The sequence below is a fragment of the Labeo rohita genome, chromosome 24 (genome assembly GCF_022985175.1).
Source record: "Labeo rohita strain BAU-BD-2019 chromosome 24, IGBB_LRoh.1.0, whole genome shotgun sequence".
Classification (NCBI taxonomy): Eukaryota; Metazoa; Chordata; class Actinopteri; order Cypriniformes; family Cyprinidae; genus Labeo; species Labeo rohita.
Window position 1 is genome coordinate 18,297,221 of NC_066892.1, and position 17,162 is coordinate 18,314,382.

Below are 17,162 nucleotides of genomic sequence, written 5' to 3' on the forward strand. Positions count from 1 at the left end.
GGCTAATGTATTACTGAATACATTGCTCTGCTGTCTAAACCATTTATGCTGTCTAAACCATGGGACAAAACATGTGGAAGCTGCTAAATCATATAGAGAAGGACTTAGTAAGCATGAAAAGGGCACAATATATTGACAAACTGAAGTTAATAAGTGGTAAAGATAAGAACAAACTGTATGTTGTCAAGATTCTTGACCTGTAAATCCTGGTTCAGTTTGGCCAACCACAAATGTGACCCTGGACCACAAAACCAGTCATAAGTGTCAATTTTTTTAAATTGAGCTTTATACATCATCTGAAAGCTGAATAAATAAGCTTTCCATTGATGTATGGTTTGTTAGAATAGAACAATATTTTGTAGAGATACAACTATTTCAGGATATGGAATCTGAGGGTGCAAAAAAATCAAAATATTGAGAAAATCGCCTTTAAAGTTTTCCAAATTAAGTTCTTTGCAATGCATATTACTAATCAAAAATTAAGTTTTGATATATTTGCAGTAGGAAATTTACAAAATATCTTCATGGAATGTGATCTTTACTTAATTTCCTAATGATTTTTGGCATAAACGAAAAATCTATAATTTTGACCCATACAATGTATTTTTGACTATTGCTACAAATATACCCGAGCGACTTAAGACTGGTTTTGTGGTCCTGGGTCGCAAATGCCTTTTGTTCCTCAGACAGTTTTATGCACTCTTTTCCTTAAATTGTTATAATTTTTGGCAGTCTATAGTACTCCATTTTTTTCCTGGTCCGACCGGTTAGTACAGCCCAAAACATGACAATAATTGACCATTTTCAGCAACAATAAACAGCAAAATATGCAAGTTTTTTTTGCTTCAGTGGCATTATTTTTACATTAAGTGCCGCCAGTATGTCCGATTGATTCCGCGTCATGAAAACATATTTACATATATCTTTGCTTGCATTGTGAAGACATTAAAATGCTAATTAACAATTTTAACGTGTTATTTTCTAATAAGGAACATGAAATGTTCAGCTGAGTATCAGCTTCTAACTTTAGCTTTTGTTAAAGCAAACTTAAAGGGACAGTTTACTCAAAAATGGAAATGATATTGTTATTTACTTACCCTTATGTCTTCCCAAAACCTTTGTTCATCTTCAGAACACAAATTATAATATTTCTGATGAAATCTGAGAGCTTTCCGTCTCTCCCAGGGTTGCCAGGTTTTCATAACAAAGCCCACCCGAGGGGAGTCCCTCATTAAAAAAACGCGGGGTTCCCCTGGTAAATTCACATTTCAGAGGATAAATATGACGTTATCGGGGTCGCTTCAACCCACGGACATCAGAAACTACCCCCAGCAAAAGTAGCCCAATTCCGCGGGAAAACCATGGACTTGGCAACACTGGTCCCTGCATAGACAGCAATGCAACTAATGTTCAAGGCGCAGAAAGGTCGTAAGGATATCGTTAAAATAGTCCATGCGACATAGATGGTTTAACCATGTTATGAAACTACAAGAATACTTTAAAAAAAAAAAAAAATAATAATAAGTTGTTTATGCTCATCAAGGCTGCATTAAATTGATCAAAAACAGTAATATTGTGAAATATTATTAAAATATATTTTAAAAATATATATTTTAAAATTAAATTCATTCCTGTGTAATCAACCAAAGAGGATGCAATGACCCCAAGGCGTTTGGAACATAAAGTACAGTTACCTGGAAGTCTCTTTCATTCAGTAAAACACGTAAAGCAGCATACCACAACAGGCATTCAGTTTCATTTTTGGTTCTCACTAACAACAGCTAAACACACATAAACACAGCTCTTTGCCAGCATGTGGTGGTTAGATGGTAATTAAGTGGTAGTTTTAGATTATATCTCAAAAATGACAAGAATGCAGAGTTATTTCCTGTTTCCAAAGAATAGAAATGCTGAGGAGAAAATTGTGAGAATTGTAATAGTGAGAATGACAGACATTGCAAGTGTCAGGGAATGAATGATTGCTGTATTCATTGATCCATCCCCTCCCTATATCCGAAGTATTGGGTGTGTATTACATCACACAGTAACAACTGTGGCTGCAGAGGGAGTGGTTGCCTTGTCATATGAATTATGAGAAATCATAAAGTCCCGAAACCAGCGACTCGCCGTCACTGCTGATCTAAACAAGCAGAAGAATGGAAACTCTGGTAAGTTTGGAAACTCACTTCTCATAATTTTAAATTTACTTCTCATAGCATTTCCTGACGGTTACTGAGAGGAAATGTGAACTACTATTACACGCGGGAACATTGTAAAGTGACAGTTTATGGCTTATCTCAAAGCAATAGCGATATACACATTGCTAACCGCCGTATAACGAAGCTTAACAAATACTTTTTGTACCGATGTCAATGGCATTTTACAACATGACAACGGTAAGTACTTGATTTATGTATTTTCAGGTTGTTTTCTTTAAAATATTACATAATATGTAGCATGTATTACGTAAATTGTACATAGGCAAGACGCTAATATTGTATAGCACATTCACACTGGAAAGGCAAAGTGTTTTTAAACAGGTACGATAAAGCAAATACATAAATACAAATTGTAAAACAGTTTAATAACATAAAAGTTATACATTTAATGCCCTCTGAAAATTTTATTGGACGGAATAGCCTATAGACAAATAAAGTTTTCAAATGTGACATACATGAATGTGTTTTCTTGGACTGAAATATATGGAGGTAAAAATATTTTTTTTAAAATACATTGTAAAAAATATACAAAAAACGATATATATGTGCCGTATTGGGAGGTGAAAGTGAAAATGAGGGCTAGTTATTAGTGTCATTCTGTACTCATTACATAATCATTTATCATTCATTGTGGGTTGACTTGTACTGGACAAAGTACAGAACATAAATGGATAGTAAAAAACACTTTTAGTTAACATGAACACTTAAAGAACTGTATCAATAAGAATTCAAAATTCAGAATTCAATTCATTCATTAGCAAATGCATGTTGTAAATCATTCTGCAATGTATTGATGTCCGTCTGTTCATTCCATACAGGTTATCAATTTTGGATAAAGACATGAGGAGAATGAGTCAACAAGCTGTTTGCGTCTAATGGAACTGAATATCTTTCTACATGTTCAGTATTAACAAGGACGTTCTGCCATAAGTGTTCATCAAATGCCATAAATCATGATCATGTCATCTTCTAGAGAGAAATATATCTGGTTTCGGTGTCTATGCACTGTTTTGGGACTGTTGTTTTATTTCCTAGACATTGGATCAGACTTCTTGTTATCTGTGCAGTATTTCAGAAGTGGACATGTCACCTGGGCCGTACTGACCCTTGTGTTTGTTCTGGTTGGATCTTTATGCATACAGGCATTCAGCTATGCATGGTTCAAAGATGACAGTGACAGTAATAAAGAAGATTGTCTGTCCACTTGTCATCTGATCGGGATACATGTACTGCAGATAGGCATTTGTATAAGGTAACGTCACACTAATTTATCATTCGAACTGCGTGGAACTAATATTTAAAATGATAGAATAAAACCTGATAATAAAAATCACCCTTATGTCTTTCCAAAGCTGTATGACTTTCTTTATTCTGTAAAAAACAAAAGATATGTTTTGTCCATACAATGAAAGTCAATGGGGTCCATTCATGCATTTTTTCTGCTGTGCGTCATAGAAGAAAGAAAGTCATACAGGTTTGGAACAACATAAGGATGAAAAAAATAGGGTGAAATGTCTCTTTGAAGCAGCCGTTCTCAACTCTAGCCCTCGAGGTCCAGTTTCCTGCAGAGTTTAGCTCCAGTCTTGATCAAACTCACCTGTCTGTAACTTTCTGGTGATCCTGAAGACCGTCAGCTTATTCAGGTGTACTTAATAAAAGTCGAAGCTAAATTCTGCAGGAAATCTGGGCCAGAGTTGATAAGAAAGTTAAAATAAGGAAAGCAAATAAAAATGTAGCATTTACAAATTTGTTTGGGCTTCTTTACTCTTTTTTTTATTGCTGATGCAGATATTTACAATTTAAGTTCATCTTTATTTTAAGGTATATCCAGCTCCTGAAGAAAAGTTTTAAAGCCCTGCGTTCGGGACAGAATGAGCAGGATGAGAATGAGCTTATCTGGCTTGCTACAGATCTTAGCATGCTCCGCATGTTTGAGATGTTCCTGGAGAGCATTCCTCAGCTCATTCTTCAGACATATATCATACTGGAGCACAACCATCGCTCTAATCTGCAATGTGAGTCCTGCGTAGATACAATCATTACATGCACATTTGCACGTAAATCTAGTCGTGGTTAATCATAAGAATAAGAATTAGGACAAATACACTACCATTCAAAAGTTTGGGATTAGTAAGATTTTTAAAAATGAATAGTTGTATTCAACATTAAAGCATTAAAATAAGTAAAAGTGTTAAGAATGATTTCTGAAGGATCATGTGACACTGAAGACTGCAGTAATGACTGCTGTAAATGTAGCTTTGCCATAAAAGGAATAAATCACATTTAAATATATATATATATATAAAATTGTAATAATATTTCACAGTATTACTGTTTTTATTGTATTTTTCATTAATTTAATACAGCCTTGGTGAGCATAAGAGAGTTCTTTTAAAAACATTAAAAAATCTTACCAACACCTTACTTTTGAATGCTAGTGTAAGTTTTCATTTATGAAAATGTTTTGGTTCAAAGTGTGCTTGTAAAAAAGAGGTTACATTTTTAACTCTTTCCCAACCAAACACAAAATTTTCTGTTATTTATGAGACAGCGCTTCCCCGTCAAACGAGAAGGGTGTTCTTGCGCAACCGGAGACTGCAGTTTCAGGGCCACATTTCTAGGACCTATAGTTTTTTTGTATTATTTTATTTTATTTATTTATTTTTTGTATATATGTGTGTATTAGCAGCTCATACTATTTAATAGCATGTGCTATTCAATTCTGTATTTTATTTTTTTAGGAAATATGTACTTGTTTAATTGTATACACTTAATTGTTGTCCTAACCAACTCCTAACCCTAAACATAGCTGCTGGCAACCCTCTTGAAATATATAACCTAACTTATTTCAGTATGTTTTATATATACTAGAGTTATAAATTCAGGTTTATTGGAAAGAAAGACTTGTGTCTTTGTGAGTCTTAAATTCATTAGCTGCAGCGCAGTGTCTTACGTCTAATCTGCGACACACATAAACAAAGTGCAGTAAACTGTAAAACAATTGTGCTACAAATGAGTGTGTATTACGACGTTATATACTAATACAAATACCACTTTATAACATTCAGAAGGACAATAAACTGTTCTGCACAGCTAAGTAGACTAAATGGAGATTGCTGACACCACCTCGAACACAAGTTCACGCCGGGTCTTAGATTAAAAATAAGATGGAAAGATAAAATATGAATAGTTTCCATAGATTTAGTCTTTGCGTTTGTCCTCCAGTTGTGGACAAACAGACTATTTTTCCGGGCTTCCGCATTTTCACTGTTATACACTTGGGGGCACTATTATGCATCTTCTGAATGAGTCCAGTATCTACCCATCAAAAACACGGGCGAGGAAGACGCAGAAACAGAGATCTCACACGTAAGCAGATGTAAACGCCTATGAAAAATAATGAGATCATCAAGATCATCATTTCTGTCACTGAATAAAAAAAAAAAGAGTAAGAAAAAGAATTAAAAAATCGTCAATTCTGACTTTTTTTCTCACAATTGCGAGTTTACATCTCGTAATTTCGACTTGCGTTATACAAACTCACTTTTTTCTCTGAATTCTGAGATATAAACTCACAAATGTGAGTTATGGAATCAAAATTATGAGATATTAAAAAATCAGACTTTTTTTAGAATTGTGTGATATAAACTCGCAATTGTGAGTCATAAAGTCAGAATTGTGAGACATAAACTTGCAATTCGTACTTTTTTCTCTGAATTGTGTAATACAACTTGCAATTCTGAATTTTTTTTTCAGAATTCTGAGATATAAACGTGCAATTGTGAGTCATATTTGTAATTAACTGTGTGATGCAAACTTGCAATTGTGTCATAAAGTCAGAATTGTGAGACAAAATTCGCTATTCTGATTTTTTTCTCCGAATTGTGTAATACAAACTCGCAATTCTGACTTCTTCCTCAGAATTCTGAGATGTAAACTTGCAGTTGTGAGTCATAAAGTCAGAATTGAAAGACATAGACTCACAATTCTGAGAATTAAATTCAGAATTTCCAGATATAAACTCACAATTGCAACTTTTTTCTCTTTATAACATGCAAGTGTTATAAAGAGAGTTTGTATCATGCAATTCTGAGGAAAAAAGTCAGAATTGCGAGTTTGTATCTTGCAGTTCTGAGGAAAAATTCAAAATTGTGTGCTAAAAAGTTGTAATAACCTTTTTTTTTTATTCAGTGGTGGAAATGAACTTCTATAACTGCAGCTTTGCTTTGATCATCGTACTTCATATGATCCAGATGTATTTGATAAAAACAGGATTTCTCAGGTTTTTGCATAAAATGTTGCTTTTTTATGAGGAGTTTCTAAAAAAAGAATGTTTAAAGCTAGAATAAAACAGATTATTATTATCTTTTTTTTATTTTAAAGTAGAGGCCTTGTTCATACAACAAAATATTCTGGAGCCATGAAATTTTAGTGAAAATGATTAAAAATGCTGGCAGTGACTCATAACTTTTTTTTCAAAAACACTGGCGGGGAAAGAGCTAATTGTGCCTTATGAATTTTATTGTATAAGATATATATTATGAATGTTAGAGACCAAATATTTTGACCGATAGTCAGACTGATTTGTCTTCTTTTTTTTTTAGACATCAGCATGGCCGTGTCTTTTGTCTCCATAGCCTGGGCCACGGTGGATTATCGGCGCTGTTTACGAAAATCTCTAACTTACCTCAAAGAGATGCCTATTGGAATCCCAACAGCCGTATACCTGTCCTACAAAATCTTTACCATAACCCCTCGAATCCTCAGCCTTACGTTGTTCATCATGCTCTCCAACTTCAGTATTGTATCAATGGCCTGCATATGGCTGTTGGGAACCATCTGGGCATTCCTGGAGGAGACCAGCTTCTGCCTTTCAAGAGCCTTAGAATATCTTTATCGAGCCATTGTTGGAGTTATACTAATTTTTACCTTTTTTAACATTAAGGGAACAAACACAAAAGTTCACATGACTCTATATTACATTTTCAATTTGTGTCACAACCTTTCTGCACCCATTTTGTTGTTTCTGCTCAAACCGGAATCTGAAAAGACTGACTACTTCCTGCCCATTTTATTTTTCATATTAGTGTCAAATTTAATGGGGCTGGGTTTTCTGGGACTCTATTACAGCCTCCTGCACCCTCGTGGACATGGCAAAGAGAAAATCGGGGATGAAATAGATGGAATGTATGAAACAGGTGGAACTGCACCTGAGACAAAAACAACCCGTTTTGAGCGTTTTTTGCAAATATAATTGTCTTGCTTATAACTGAACTTGATTAACAAAAATGTACATATCTGTAGATATTTATGTTGGAATTGACAAAGTATGAAGGATCTTTGTTTAAATGTTACAACATGTCTGAAAGCTGCTAAGGAAGGTATGATATCGATTTTACAGGTATGAAATGTTGAACCTTAAAGGTTTCAATGAATCTGTAAAAATGATGAATAAGCTTTCGACTGCCAATTTCTGCCTTTTGTTCACTTTATTTCACCCTCTCCCAATAGAGCTGTCTAGTTTGCAATCCTAAAGTGATGAATAATGACAGAACCTATTATGTTTTGTCAAAAGTGCTTGAATGGAGTACGTTTGGTATCTCCTCAAATCAATGCAACTGTTCACACTTGTTTAGTATTAAGTTATAATATGCATTCTAACTTGAATTTTGTAGTTACTGAAAGTTTTGTGTTTTAAACAAATATAAAAGTTTGGGGTTGTATGATGTTTTAATAAATATATTTTGTAAATGGCTAAAAATATAAAATACAGTAAAAAATAATTTGTGAAGTATTAATATAATTTAAAATAACTGCTTCATTTATTTATTTAAATATATTTTAAAATGTAATTTATTTCTGTGATGGCAAAATTGAAATTTTAAGCAGCCATTAGTCACATGATGTTTCAGAAATTACTGATATTTCTTATTATCAGTGTTGCAAATAATTGTGCAGCCTATTTTTGTGAAGGATTCTTTCATAAATAGAAACATTATAAATGTCCTTACTGTCACTTTTGATCTGTGTAATGCACCCTTGTTGAATAAAAGCGTTAATATGATCTTAATGATCTCACAAACCAGAAATCATACCCTGCCTTTGGTCAGTTTTCTGTTAGTAGTGAATCACTATCATAAAAATAACACAAGATGGCACTGTTGTTCTAAAAAAAAAAAAAAAAATGTAAACGCTGCCTCATCCAACAGGAGATTTTGTTGGCATTATGGAGACATGATTTAGAGACTGTATTTAAATGTCTTTTTTGTAAAATAATTATAACTTTTTGTAATCAAGTAATTATATTTTTCTTTGGCTGACGTCTGTGAACAACAAAACAACAAGCTACATTTATTTCTACATAAATTCTACAAATACTCATTAAAAAAATAGGCTGGGATTGTAATTAACACTGTTCATTTAATACTAAAAATATATTTGTCCTTTACATGAATATGTATGTCTGACTACAGCAGAAAGATATGTGAACTTTGACCCCTTATAATCTCTACAGAGTCTACCGAGACCGAGAAAGGCTGAGAGATCATGCAGATTGCCTGTTTCAGAGCTAATTGAAAGATAATAAACCAACCCGATTCTGTTTTGACTACCAGCAAAATATTGTGCGAGCCAGTGGAGTGAGGCAGGCTTGAAAGAAGAAGAAAAAAGAGCTAAGATAAAGAGAGAGAGAGGATTAAAATAGAGAAGCGGTCGCAGCATTTCCTCAGTGTGCCATTCGGTGAACATCTGTGCTGAGGCGATGAACTCACCATGCAGACAGACTGCAGATTTATTCAACGGTAGTAGCCTTTCAAATAAACATGAGTACTGCTCTGCAGGCTGCAGGCCTTCTTTGATTTTCACGTGTACATACACACACACAGTGGCCCTGAAAGGTATTTGGACATTTTCCAGACATTTAATTCACACACAAATGAATTAGGGGTTCAAGAATATTTATTTATTGTATTTGTACTTTCTTTGCAAGCTACAGCTCTAAAAGTGCTTAAAAGTTACAGAAATCTCAAAATTGTTATGGTGGTTTTAAAACCCCTACTATCCACACACATGCACCGGACACTAGGTGGTACTATAATACAAAACAAGAACTTTACGTTGTCCCTGTGTAATTAATTTAAATCACTTTCAAATCTATTTCGTCTGTCGCGAATAAAATGAAAACTGAAACGTGTCTATGCATTAATTAAATGTGGCGTATTTCTTTTCATACGTTTGTGCAGCGTTGCGCCTTATAGCCAATCACACACGTTTCTGTTGAGTTTATGAATGCAATGGCCAATCAGAGGCGTTCAGATTAGTCATCGCTGAAACGCCTGAATTTCCTTATTGTATGCGCTCTGACGATTCTCACTGTATATTCGATGTAAGTAAAATATTTATTTATTTTACAGTGTAGGCATATTCACTGATGCCAACCAGGAGCTTTTTGAGAGTGCTTAAACTCGCATTAGAAGTCGCAAAGTGATAATACTCTTTGATAATGTAAATATTCTTTGCCCGCTTTTTGTAACGTTACATCATTTAACGTTACTCGCCGTTTGAATAACCATAGAAATTACAGCTTTATAATTAGTTACTTACAATTTTTTTTTTTTATTAAATTGTGATCACGTTAAATATAAATTGAGTCGTCTTAAAATATTTTACAACATGACATGACAACCATAACTGGTATTATTATTATTTTATTACATCTGTCCTCACAGGTAATTAATTCCTTTATTTTAGTCGTTAATTTACATTATTTACAAAAATACCAGTACATGACTGTCCTACTAATCATTGTATTATTACTAAACTTTCGGAACTGACGAATCTGCGACCGATCATTCACATCTGCCTTTTAATTTTAAATTCTATTTTATTTATTTGTTTGTTTTTTAAATCTAACTGTCAAAATTGCAGCAATTTCTCAAGGGATTTATATTATTTCCCGCATTTAGCAAGTACAAACAGAAACACAGCAATAATAATAATGTAAACCAGCTTGTTTAAATCATAACGGCTATGTAAGGTTATAAGTCATGAACGTGAGCGCGCAGGACAGTTTGCCAGAGGCAATGGTTAACAGGTTAAAATGTTGTAAATAAAGTTCAAGATTTTACACAGACCGATCGTTTCGCTTCATAAGAGTTCAATATATGGTCAGGAGCTGCAGAGATTTTTTTTTCGTTACACCTTGAGTTGCATTTTATGACTCACCAAGGACCAAGGGGTTTCAACTAAAATCTTATTTAACGTTTCTGTTTTACTGAAAAAAAGATCACCTGCATCTTAAATGGCCCGAGGGTGAGTAAATAAACAGCGGTTTATTTGGGAAATGCATAAAATTCATTATAGTTTAACAAAGTTAAGAGTATAATCAGTTTGCAGAAATCTATGATCTCCAAAATGAAAACATTTGTCAAGTTTGCATGACATGTTTGCATGTAATAAAAGGAAGACACGATTATCTCTTAAAACATAGTACATAGAATCAAATTTTCAAAGACTTTATTATATTTGTAAAGAGACATTATATATTGGATATTGTCCACACAAGCCATTTGTGCTTTGACCCTAGTAATCTCTGCTTGTGGATATCTTTGCAATTAATTTTCCTATTATTTGTGCAGCTCTTTTTAAATACTGAGAGATCTGATCAGTTATTAGGATACAGAAGCTACTTAAAGTTAGCATGAAATTAAGATTCAATCTAAGCGACAGCAGATGCAGAGAACCAAATCCCTGTCCTACATATTTTTGTTTTCTGATAATCCATTACAGTTGAATGTATGTCATGATACACAAGAACGTTCACTAATTCTGTATTATCACAAGTTTAATGTGGACAATTGTACAAAATTAAAGAATGAGAGACAGGACCTTTTGAAGTACGTATGTGACCCTGGACTACAAAACCAGTCATAAGGGTAAATTTTTCAAAATTGATATTAATACATAATCTGAAAGCTGAATAAATACGCTTTCAATTGATGTATTTGATGTATGGTTTGTTAGGACAGGACAATATTTGACCAAGATACAACTATTTTAATATATGTCATCTAAGGCAGCAAAAAAAATCACCATATTGAGAAAATTGCCTTTAAAGTTGTCCAAATGAAGTTCTTAATAATGCATATTACTAATAAAAAATGGAACATGGAACATGATCTTTAATTACTTTTTAAATAATTTTTTTGCATAAAGGAAAAATCAATAATTTTGACCCATACAATGTATTTTTGGCTATTGCTACTAATATATCCCAGCGACTTAAGACTGGTTTTGTAGTCCAGGGTCACATATTGTTTGACTAAGATTTAAAATAATTCAAAGTAAGCAAATTCTTTTCTTTTTTTTTTTATTCAGTAAGCAGTTTTCATAATTGATTTGTAACTTGGTTTATGATGTTATTTAGGAAGCTTGGAGCTGATCATGAAACAATGTTTGTTTGTGTTGCATGGCATGTTTGTGAATTGGGGGGGTGGAGCAGTAAGGAGGAGGGGTGTGTTTGGGTGTTGATTTCAAATATTTCAAATATCCACAGTCCACAGAAATCACCTGTTGGACCTTTATCAGGCTATAATATATAGCAGTAACAATCACCAGTTCACTAGTCTCCTTTGTAGATTAAAAAAATACAGCAAGTCATGATTAGAATTTTATTTGTAATTTTAGTTTATTTTCATGATTTATAGTAATTGTGTGTTTTTTTGTCTTTTTTGCAGCATAGAACCTGATGGGGACACATGTTCTTTTAAGGCGAATTCACACCACGCTGATAGAGGCAGACCAACGTGACATCTGACCGGGTACAGTATGTCACTTCTCACGCGTTCCAACACCCAACATATTCACCCTGTTTGATTTGGTGAAAATAAGCAGTTACCAACATGGCACGACACGACACGTCACGTCATGCACGTCACGACGTCTACAATGTTGTGTCCGGTGTAGACACCATTATAATCATTGATGCTGTCTACGTTGGATGCGGTGCGGTGCAATGCGAGACGACAAATCTTGTTTGCAATCTTGTTGCTAAACAACCACCTCATTCTATTCTATTTGCAGTAACAATTTTAAGTTTAACTTAAAGTATCACATTATGACCAGGTGTTGTTGTTTTATCTTAAAATGGGTTAAATGCTATAGATTTAAGAAAGCTATATTTTCTAAATTGCCTAAATGTCAAAATTAGTACGATAATGATTACATGATGACAGTATCTTTACAAAAAAATCCTAATACTGAACGTGTTGTTGCATTATCATGAGTCATATTTTTCTCTTACCAAAATTAACCATGGTTTATTACAGTAAAAGTATAGTAACTTTTTTGTGTGTGTGTGATTTTTTTTGTTGTTGTTTTGTTTGTTTGTTTTTTGGTGGATTGATTACAATCTGTTTTAATTTAACTACAACCATAGTTTTACTACACATCTCATGGTTAGACTTCGGTTAGTGTAGCAAAACCATGGTTCATTTGAGGTTACCATGGTTTAACTACTTAATAGTAAGTACAGATATTTATGTGAAAACGTAAGGAGTAAAAGTAAAAAGTAGTCAGAAAAATAGTGAAGTCAAGTACTGATACCAGAAAAATCTACTTAAGTACACTAACAAAGTATTTGTATTTCGTTACTTCCTATCTCTATACTATAACAGACTGGACTATGGGCACAAAGCTGATCTGTCCCGCCCAGAGTTCTGCACCAGAGCTAGGAACCAATCCGACAGTTTGCTTAGTTAATTCCAGATTCATATTTGTTAGCAAATTGGTTGATCTGTCCCGCCCAGAGTTCTGCACCAGAGCTAGGAACCAATCCGACAGTTTGCTTAGTTAATTCCAGATTCATATTTGTTAGCAAATTGGTTGGAATTTTCTTTAAAAAAATGACTTGTCGTTTTTTTGGCAACCTAGAATGTGTCCTGTGTCCCACCCACCACGACCTTACAGGACACACCCTAGTCCTAACTCCAAGTGTTTCCTCTGGGGTGAACTCACAACCTTGCCCAAAGTTTCCAGGTGGCCAAGGTGTGCAATGCGCAGAGTTGCGCTTTTGGTCCATTGCTCACCGCCCCATCCAGAGGGCTGCGGCAGAACTTCCAGGCTTCCCTGGCCTGTTAGGGTGGCCTTTCCCTAAATGCACAGGGGCTTACAGGTTACCTGGATGCAGATTATAACAGACTGCACTATGGGCACACAGCTGATCTGTCCCGCCCAGAGTTCTGCACCGGAGTTCGGAACCAATCCGACAAAAAGAAAAGCCAATTTTTTGTACAGTTTGCTTAGTTAATTTCAGATTCATATTTGTTAACAAATATTATTTGTCAGATTTTTTTGGCAACCTAGGATGTGTCCTGTGTCCCACCCACCACAACCTTACAGGACACACTCTAGTCCTAACTCCAAGTGTTTCCTCTGGGGTGAACTCACAACCTTGCCCAAATTTTCCAGGTAACCAAAATGTAAGCAGAGCTTCAATGGCCTGTTTGGGTGGCCTTTCTCTAAATGCACAGGCGCTTACGGGTTGCCTCAATGCAGACTATAACAGACTGCAGTATGGGCACATAGCTGATCAGCCCCGCCCAGAGATCGACACAGGAGCAAGGAACCAATCCGACAAAAAGAAAGGCCAATTTGTTACAGATTTTTTGCTGTTTCTGTTTGACATAGTTTTTGTACAATTTGCTTAGTTAATTTAAGATATTTCTTAATAAATTGGCTTGGATTTTCTTTAAAAAAATTTCTTTGTCGGTTTGGGAACCTAGGGTGCGCCCTGTGTCCCACCCGCCACAACCTTACAGGACACACCCTAGTCCTAACTCCAAGTGCGTAACTGGGGTGAACTGACAGCATCGCCCTTTGCCTGTGGAAGCAAGTAAAATTTACAATTTTAAAATTAGGCAATTTTAAAATTTAAAATTACAATCGTACCTGTTGGTGACTCTTCTGTCATCTGTCGTGGTCTCTTCTTTCTGATGATAATCACTTACCTGCAGAAGTCTTGACTTGATACTGTAGAGATGTTGTGTCACATGCTGGTGTGTGTACAAATGTAAATGTGATTTACAAATTCAAGGATTCACTTCAGTTTGTAAGGAAATAACTTAGCTGACAACTACTTATACCTATGCTTAAAGCTAGTATTATGTGTTTTTGCTTTCATTTAAAATCTTATTTGTGAGTGACTCTTGTCATCTGCTATAGTCTCTTCTTTGTAAAGACAGTGACATGCATGCAGAAGCATTGAGTTGATACTGGAGAGATGTTGTTTTACACCTTGCTGTGTGTGTGTTAATGTAAATTTGATTCACATTTTTAAGGATTTAGTTTAAAAATATCTAATTCATCGGACAGCTATACTTATAACTAAGCTTTAACTTTTCTCATGGTTAGCTAAAGTAACCTATGAAGTAACCATGGTTACCTGAAAGTAAACTGAAGTAAACTTAAGTAATTTCATTTAAAATCTTACCTGTTGGTGACTCTTCTGTCATCTGTTGTGGTCTCTACTTTCTGAAGATGGTGATACTTTCTGCAGTAGTTTTGATTTGATATTGTAGAGATGTTATTTTCAAACTTTCCACTTACTTGAAATCCTTGTACTTCATTTCTTAACTGACTCTGCTTGACCAGGAATTCTGAATTCCATGATGTCATAATGGGTGAAAGCTGATTGGTTGAGAGTGTCTCTGTGTCAGAGTGCTTTATTTAAATACAATGTTTATTTATTATGCAGGTTTTTATGCTCTTGGCTCCTGTTTTTCACGTAGTACAAACATTTGCTAATAATTCATGCTAATGAACATGAATCTCGTTGGCCACTCTTATTTATTCTCTTTATTTTTCATTTTTGTCTGCTGTGTGTTTTGTGTTTCTCTCTCTGTTTGTAATCAAGGTACGTGATTTTGTGACAGTTTTGCCCGAACAATTGACACAGACAACAAAATATATATTTAAAACAGTTTATATCATGTAGTATGTAACTGCATGAAACTGTGATTGTTAGGACTTTTCACTTAAAAGTTTAAATGACTTTTATCTGTTGTTGTTTTTATCTTGTATTTTATGCTATATTTGATATTTTTAACAAGAATTTCTGTGAAAGAAATAGCCCTGATATCATGTGATATTTTGGGATGTCAGTCATGAAAGAAAAACACTTAGCTATTGACATTCTTCAGTCAGAAACACTTTGAAACATCAAGTTGACTTAAATTACTTTGAACTGAATATTTTAATGAAACTATGATGGATTATTTTTGTATTTGTATAATTTTAATTGTGTAAATGTAGATGTTCTAAAATAGTGAATGTTCTAGTAAGATGTTCTAAACTGTTTGCAGTTTATTTATTAATTTCAATTTTTGTTTAGCTATTTATTTACATTTAAATTTCTGTTTACTTACACTTATACATTTCAGAAAGTTATACATTCATACATTTTTACAGTTTATCAATCATTCTGACAAGCAGAGGGAAAACCATTATTATATTATATTATATTATACAAATACATATTAAACAGATTTGTTTAAATGTAGATTTAAATGTGTTTAGTTGTTTGTTCCTTTATTTAAATTTGAAATGATTTAAATTCATACACTTCAAGAAGTTTCAGTTCAGTGTTTATAGTTCAGTGTTTCTGATAAGCAGAAGAAAAATATATTATATTATATTATTATAATACACTGTTATTATAAAAATAATAAAATAATGTAGCAATAAGAATTATATATTATATTATACTCTATTATACATTTTAATTTATTTAAATGTAAATGTAATAATTAATTTTATTATAAATTTGAATGTATATAAATGCAAACATTTCAAAGGAAGGTTCAGCTCATTTTTATAGTTTATTAGTGTTTCCAGTAAGCAAAATTTATCATATATCGTTAATATGTTTCACAAAACCTAAGCAATAAAGCAAATGACCTCACCTGTGAACAGTTTACAGTGAACTGACTTCAATGAAATTTAACTTGATAATTCACTATAATTGGTTAATTAAAAGGAACATAGTGAACAAATGAAATTATTTGACTAAGATTGAAAATGATTTAAAGTAAGCTAATTCTTTTCTTTTTTTTATTCCTTTTCTTTTTTCAGTAAGCACATTTTGTAATTGATTTGTAGCTTGGTTTATCATGTTATATAGGAAGTTTGGAGCTGATCATGAAACAGTGTTTGTTTGTGCTGCATGGAATGTTTGTGAATTGGGGGGTGGAGCTGTAAGGGGAGGGGGTGTGTTTATTTGGGTGTTGAATTAAAATATTTAAAACGTCCAAAGTCACGACAAATCCCGGATAGTAAACGGATGTCTAAATGCACAGGCGCTTACAGCTTTTCTGGATGCAGACCATAACAGACTGGACTATGGGCACAAAGCTGATCTGTCCCGCCCAGAGTTCTGCACCAGAGCTAGGAACCAAACCGACAGTTTTCTTAGTTCATTCCAGATTCATATTTGTTAATAAATTGTTTGGAATTTTCTTTAAAAAAATGACTTGTCGATTTTTTTGGCAACCTAGGATGCGCCCTGTGTCCCACCCACCACGACCTTACAGGACACACCCTAGTCCTAACTCCAAGTGTTTCCTCTGGGGTGAACTCACAACCTTGCCCAAAGTTTCCAGGTGGCCAAGGTGTGCAATGCGCAGAGTTGCGCTTTTGGTCCATTGCTCACCGCCCCATCCAGAGGGCTGCGGCAGAACTTCCAGGCTTCCCTGGCCTGTTAGGGTGGCCTCTCCCTAAATGCACAGGGGCTTACAGGTTACCTGGATGCAGATTATAACAGACTGCACTATGGGCACACAGCTGATCTGTCCCGCCCAGAGTTCTGCACCGGAGTTCGGAACCAATCCGACAAAAAGAAAAGCCAATTTTTTTGTACAGTTTGCTTAGTTAATTTCAGATTCATATTTG

At 34.3% G+C, this 17,162-nt stretch overlaps 1 protein-coding gene across 2 annotated transcripts; it reads left to right on the forward strand.

Moving 5' to 3' along the window:
* The first annotated feature begins 1,983 nt into the window (after positions 1-1,983).
* xkr9 (XK, Kell blood group complex subunit-related family, member 9) lies at positions 1,984-8,288 on the forward strand. Of its 2 annotated transcripts, none has more exons than XM_051097617.1 (4): positions 1,984-2,168; positions 3,038-3,471; positions 4,041-4,234; positions 6,824-8,288. In XM_051097617.1, the coding sequence occupies exons 2-4, from the start codon at positions 3,173-3,175 to the stop codon at positions 7,471-7,473; spliced, it is 1,143 nt and encodes a 380-aa protein (XP_050953574.1). In that variant the 5' UTR covers positions 1,984-2,168; positions 3,038-3,172; the 3' UTR covers positions 7,474-8,288. The 2 variants fall into 2 exon arrangements, with proteins under 2 accessions (XP_050953574.1, XP_050953575.1); XM_051097618.1 differs by lacking the exon at positions 1,984-2,168 and adding an exon at positions 2,188-2,396.
* Positions 8,289-17,162: the final 8,874 nt, after the last annotated feature.

Bases quoted from the DNA above. Each gene is read 5' to 3' on its own strand.
- xkr9 (XM_051097617.1), top strand. From the start codon at position 3,173: ATGATCATGTCATCTTCTAGAGAGAAATATATCTGGTTTCGGTGTCTA. The intron at 3,472-4,040 runs GTAACGTCACAC...CTTTATTTTAAG, and splicing joins CAGATAGGCATTTGTATAAG to GTATATCCAGCTCCTGAAGA. The intron at 4,235-6,823 runs GTGAGTCCTGCG...TTTTTTTTTTAG, and splicing joins CCATCGCTCTAATCTGCAAT to ACATCAGCATGGCCGTGTCT.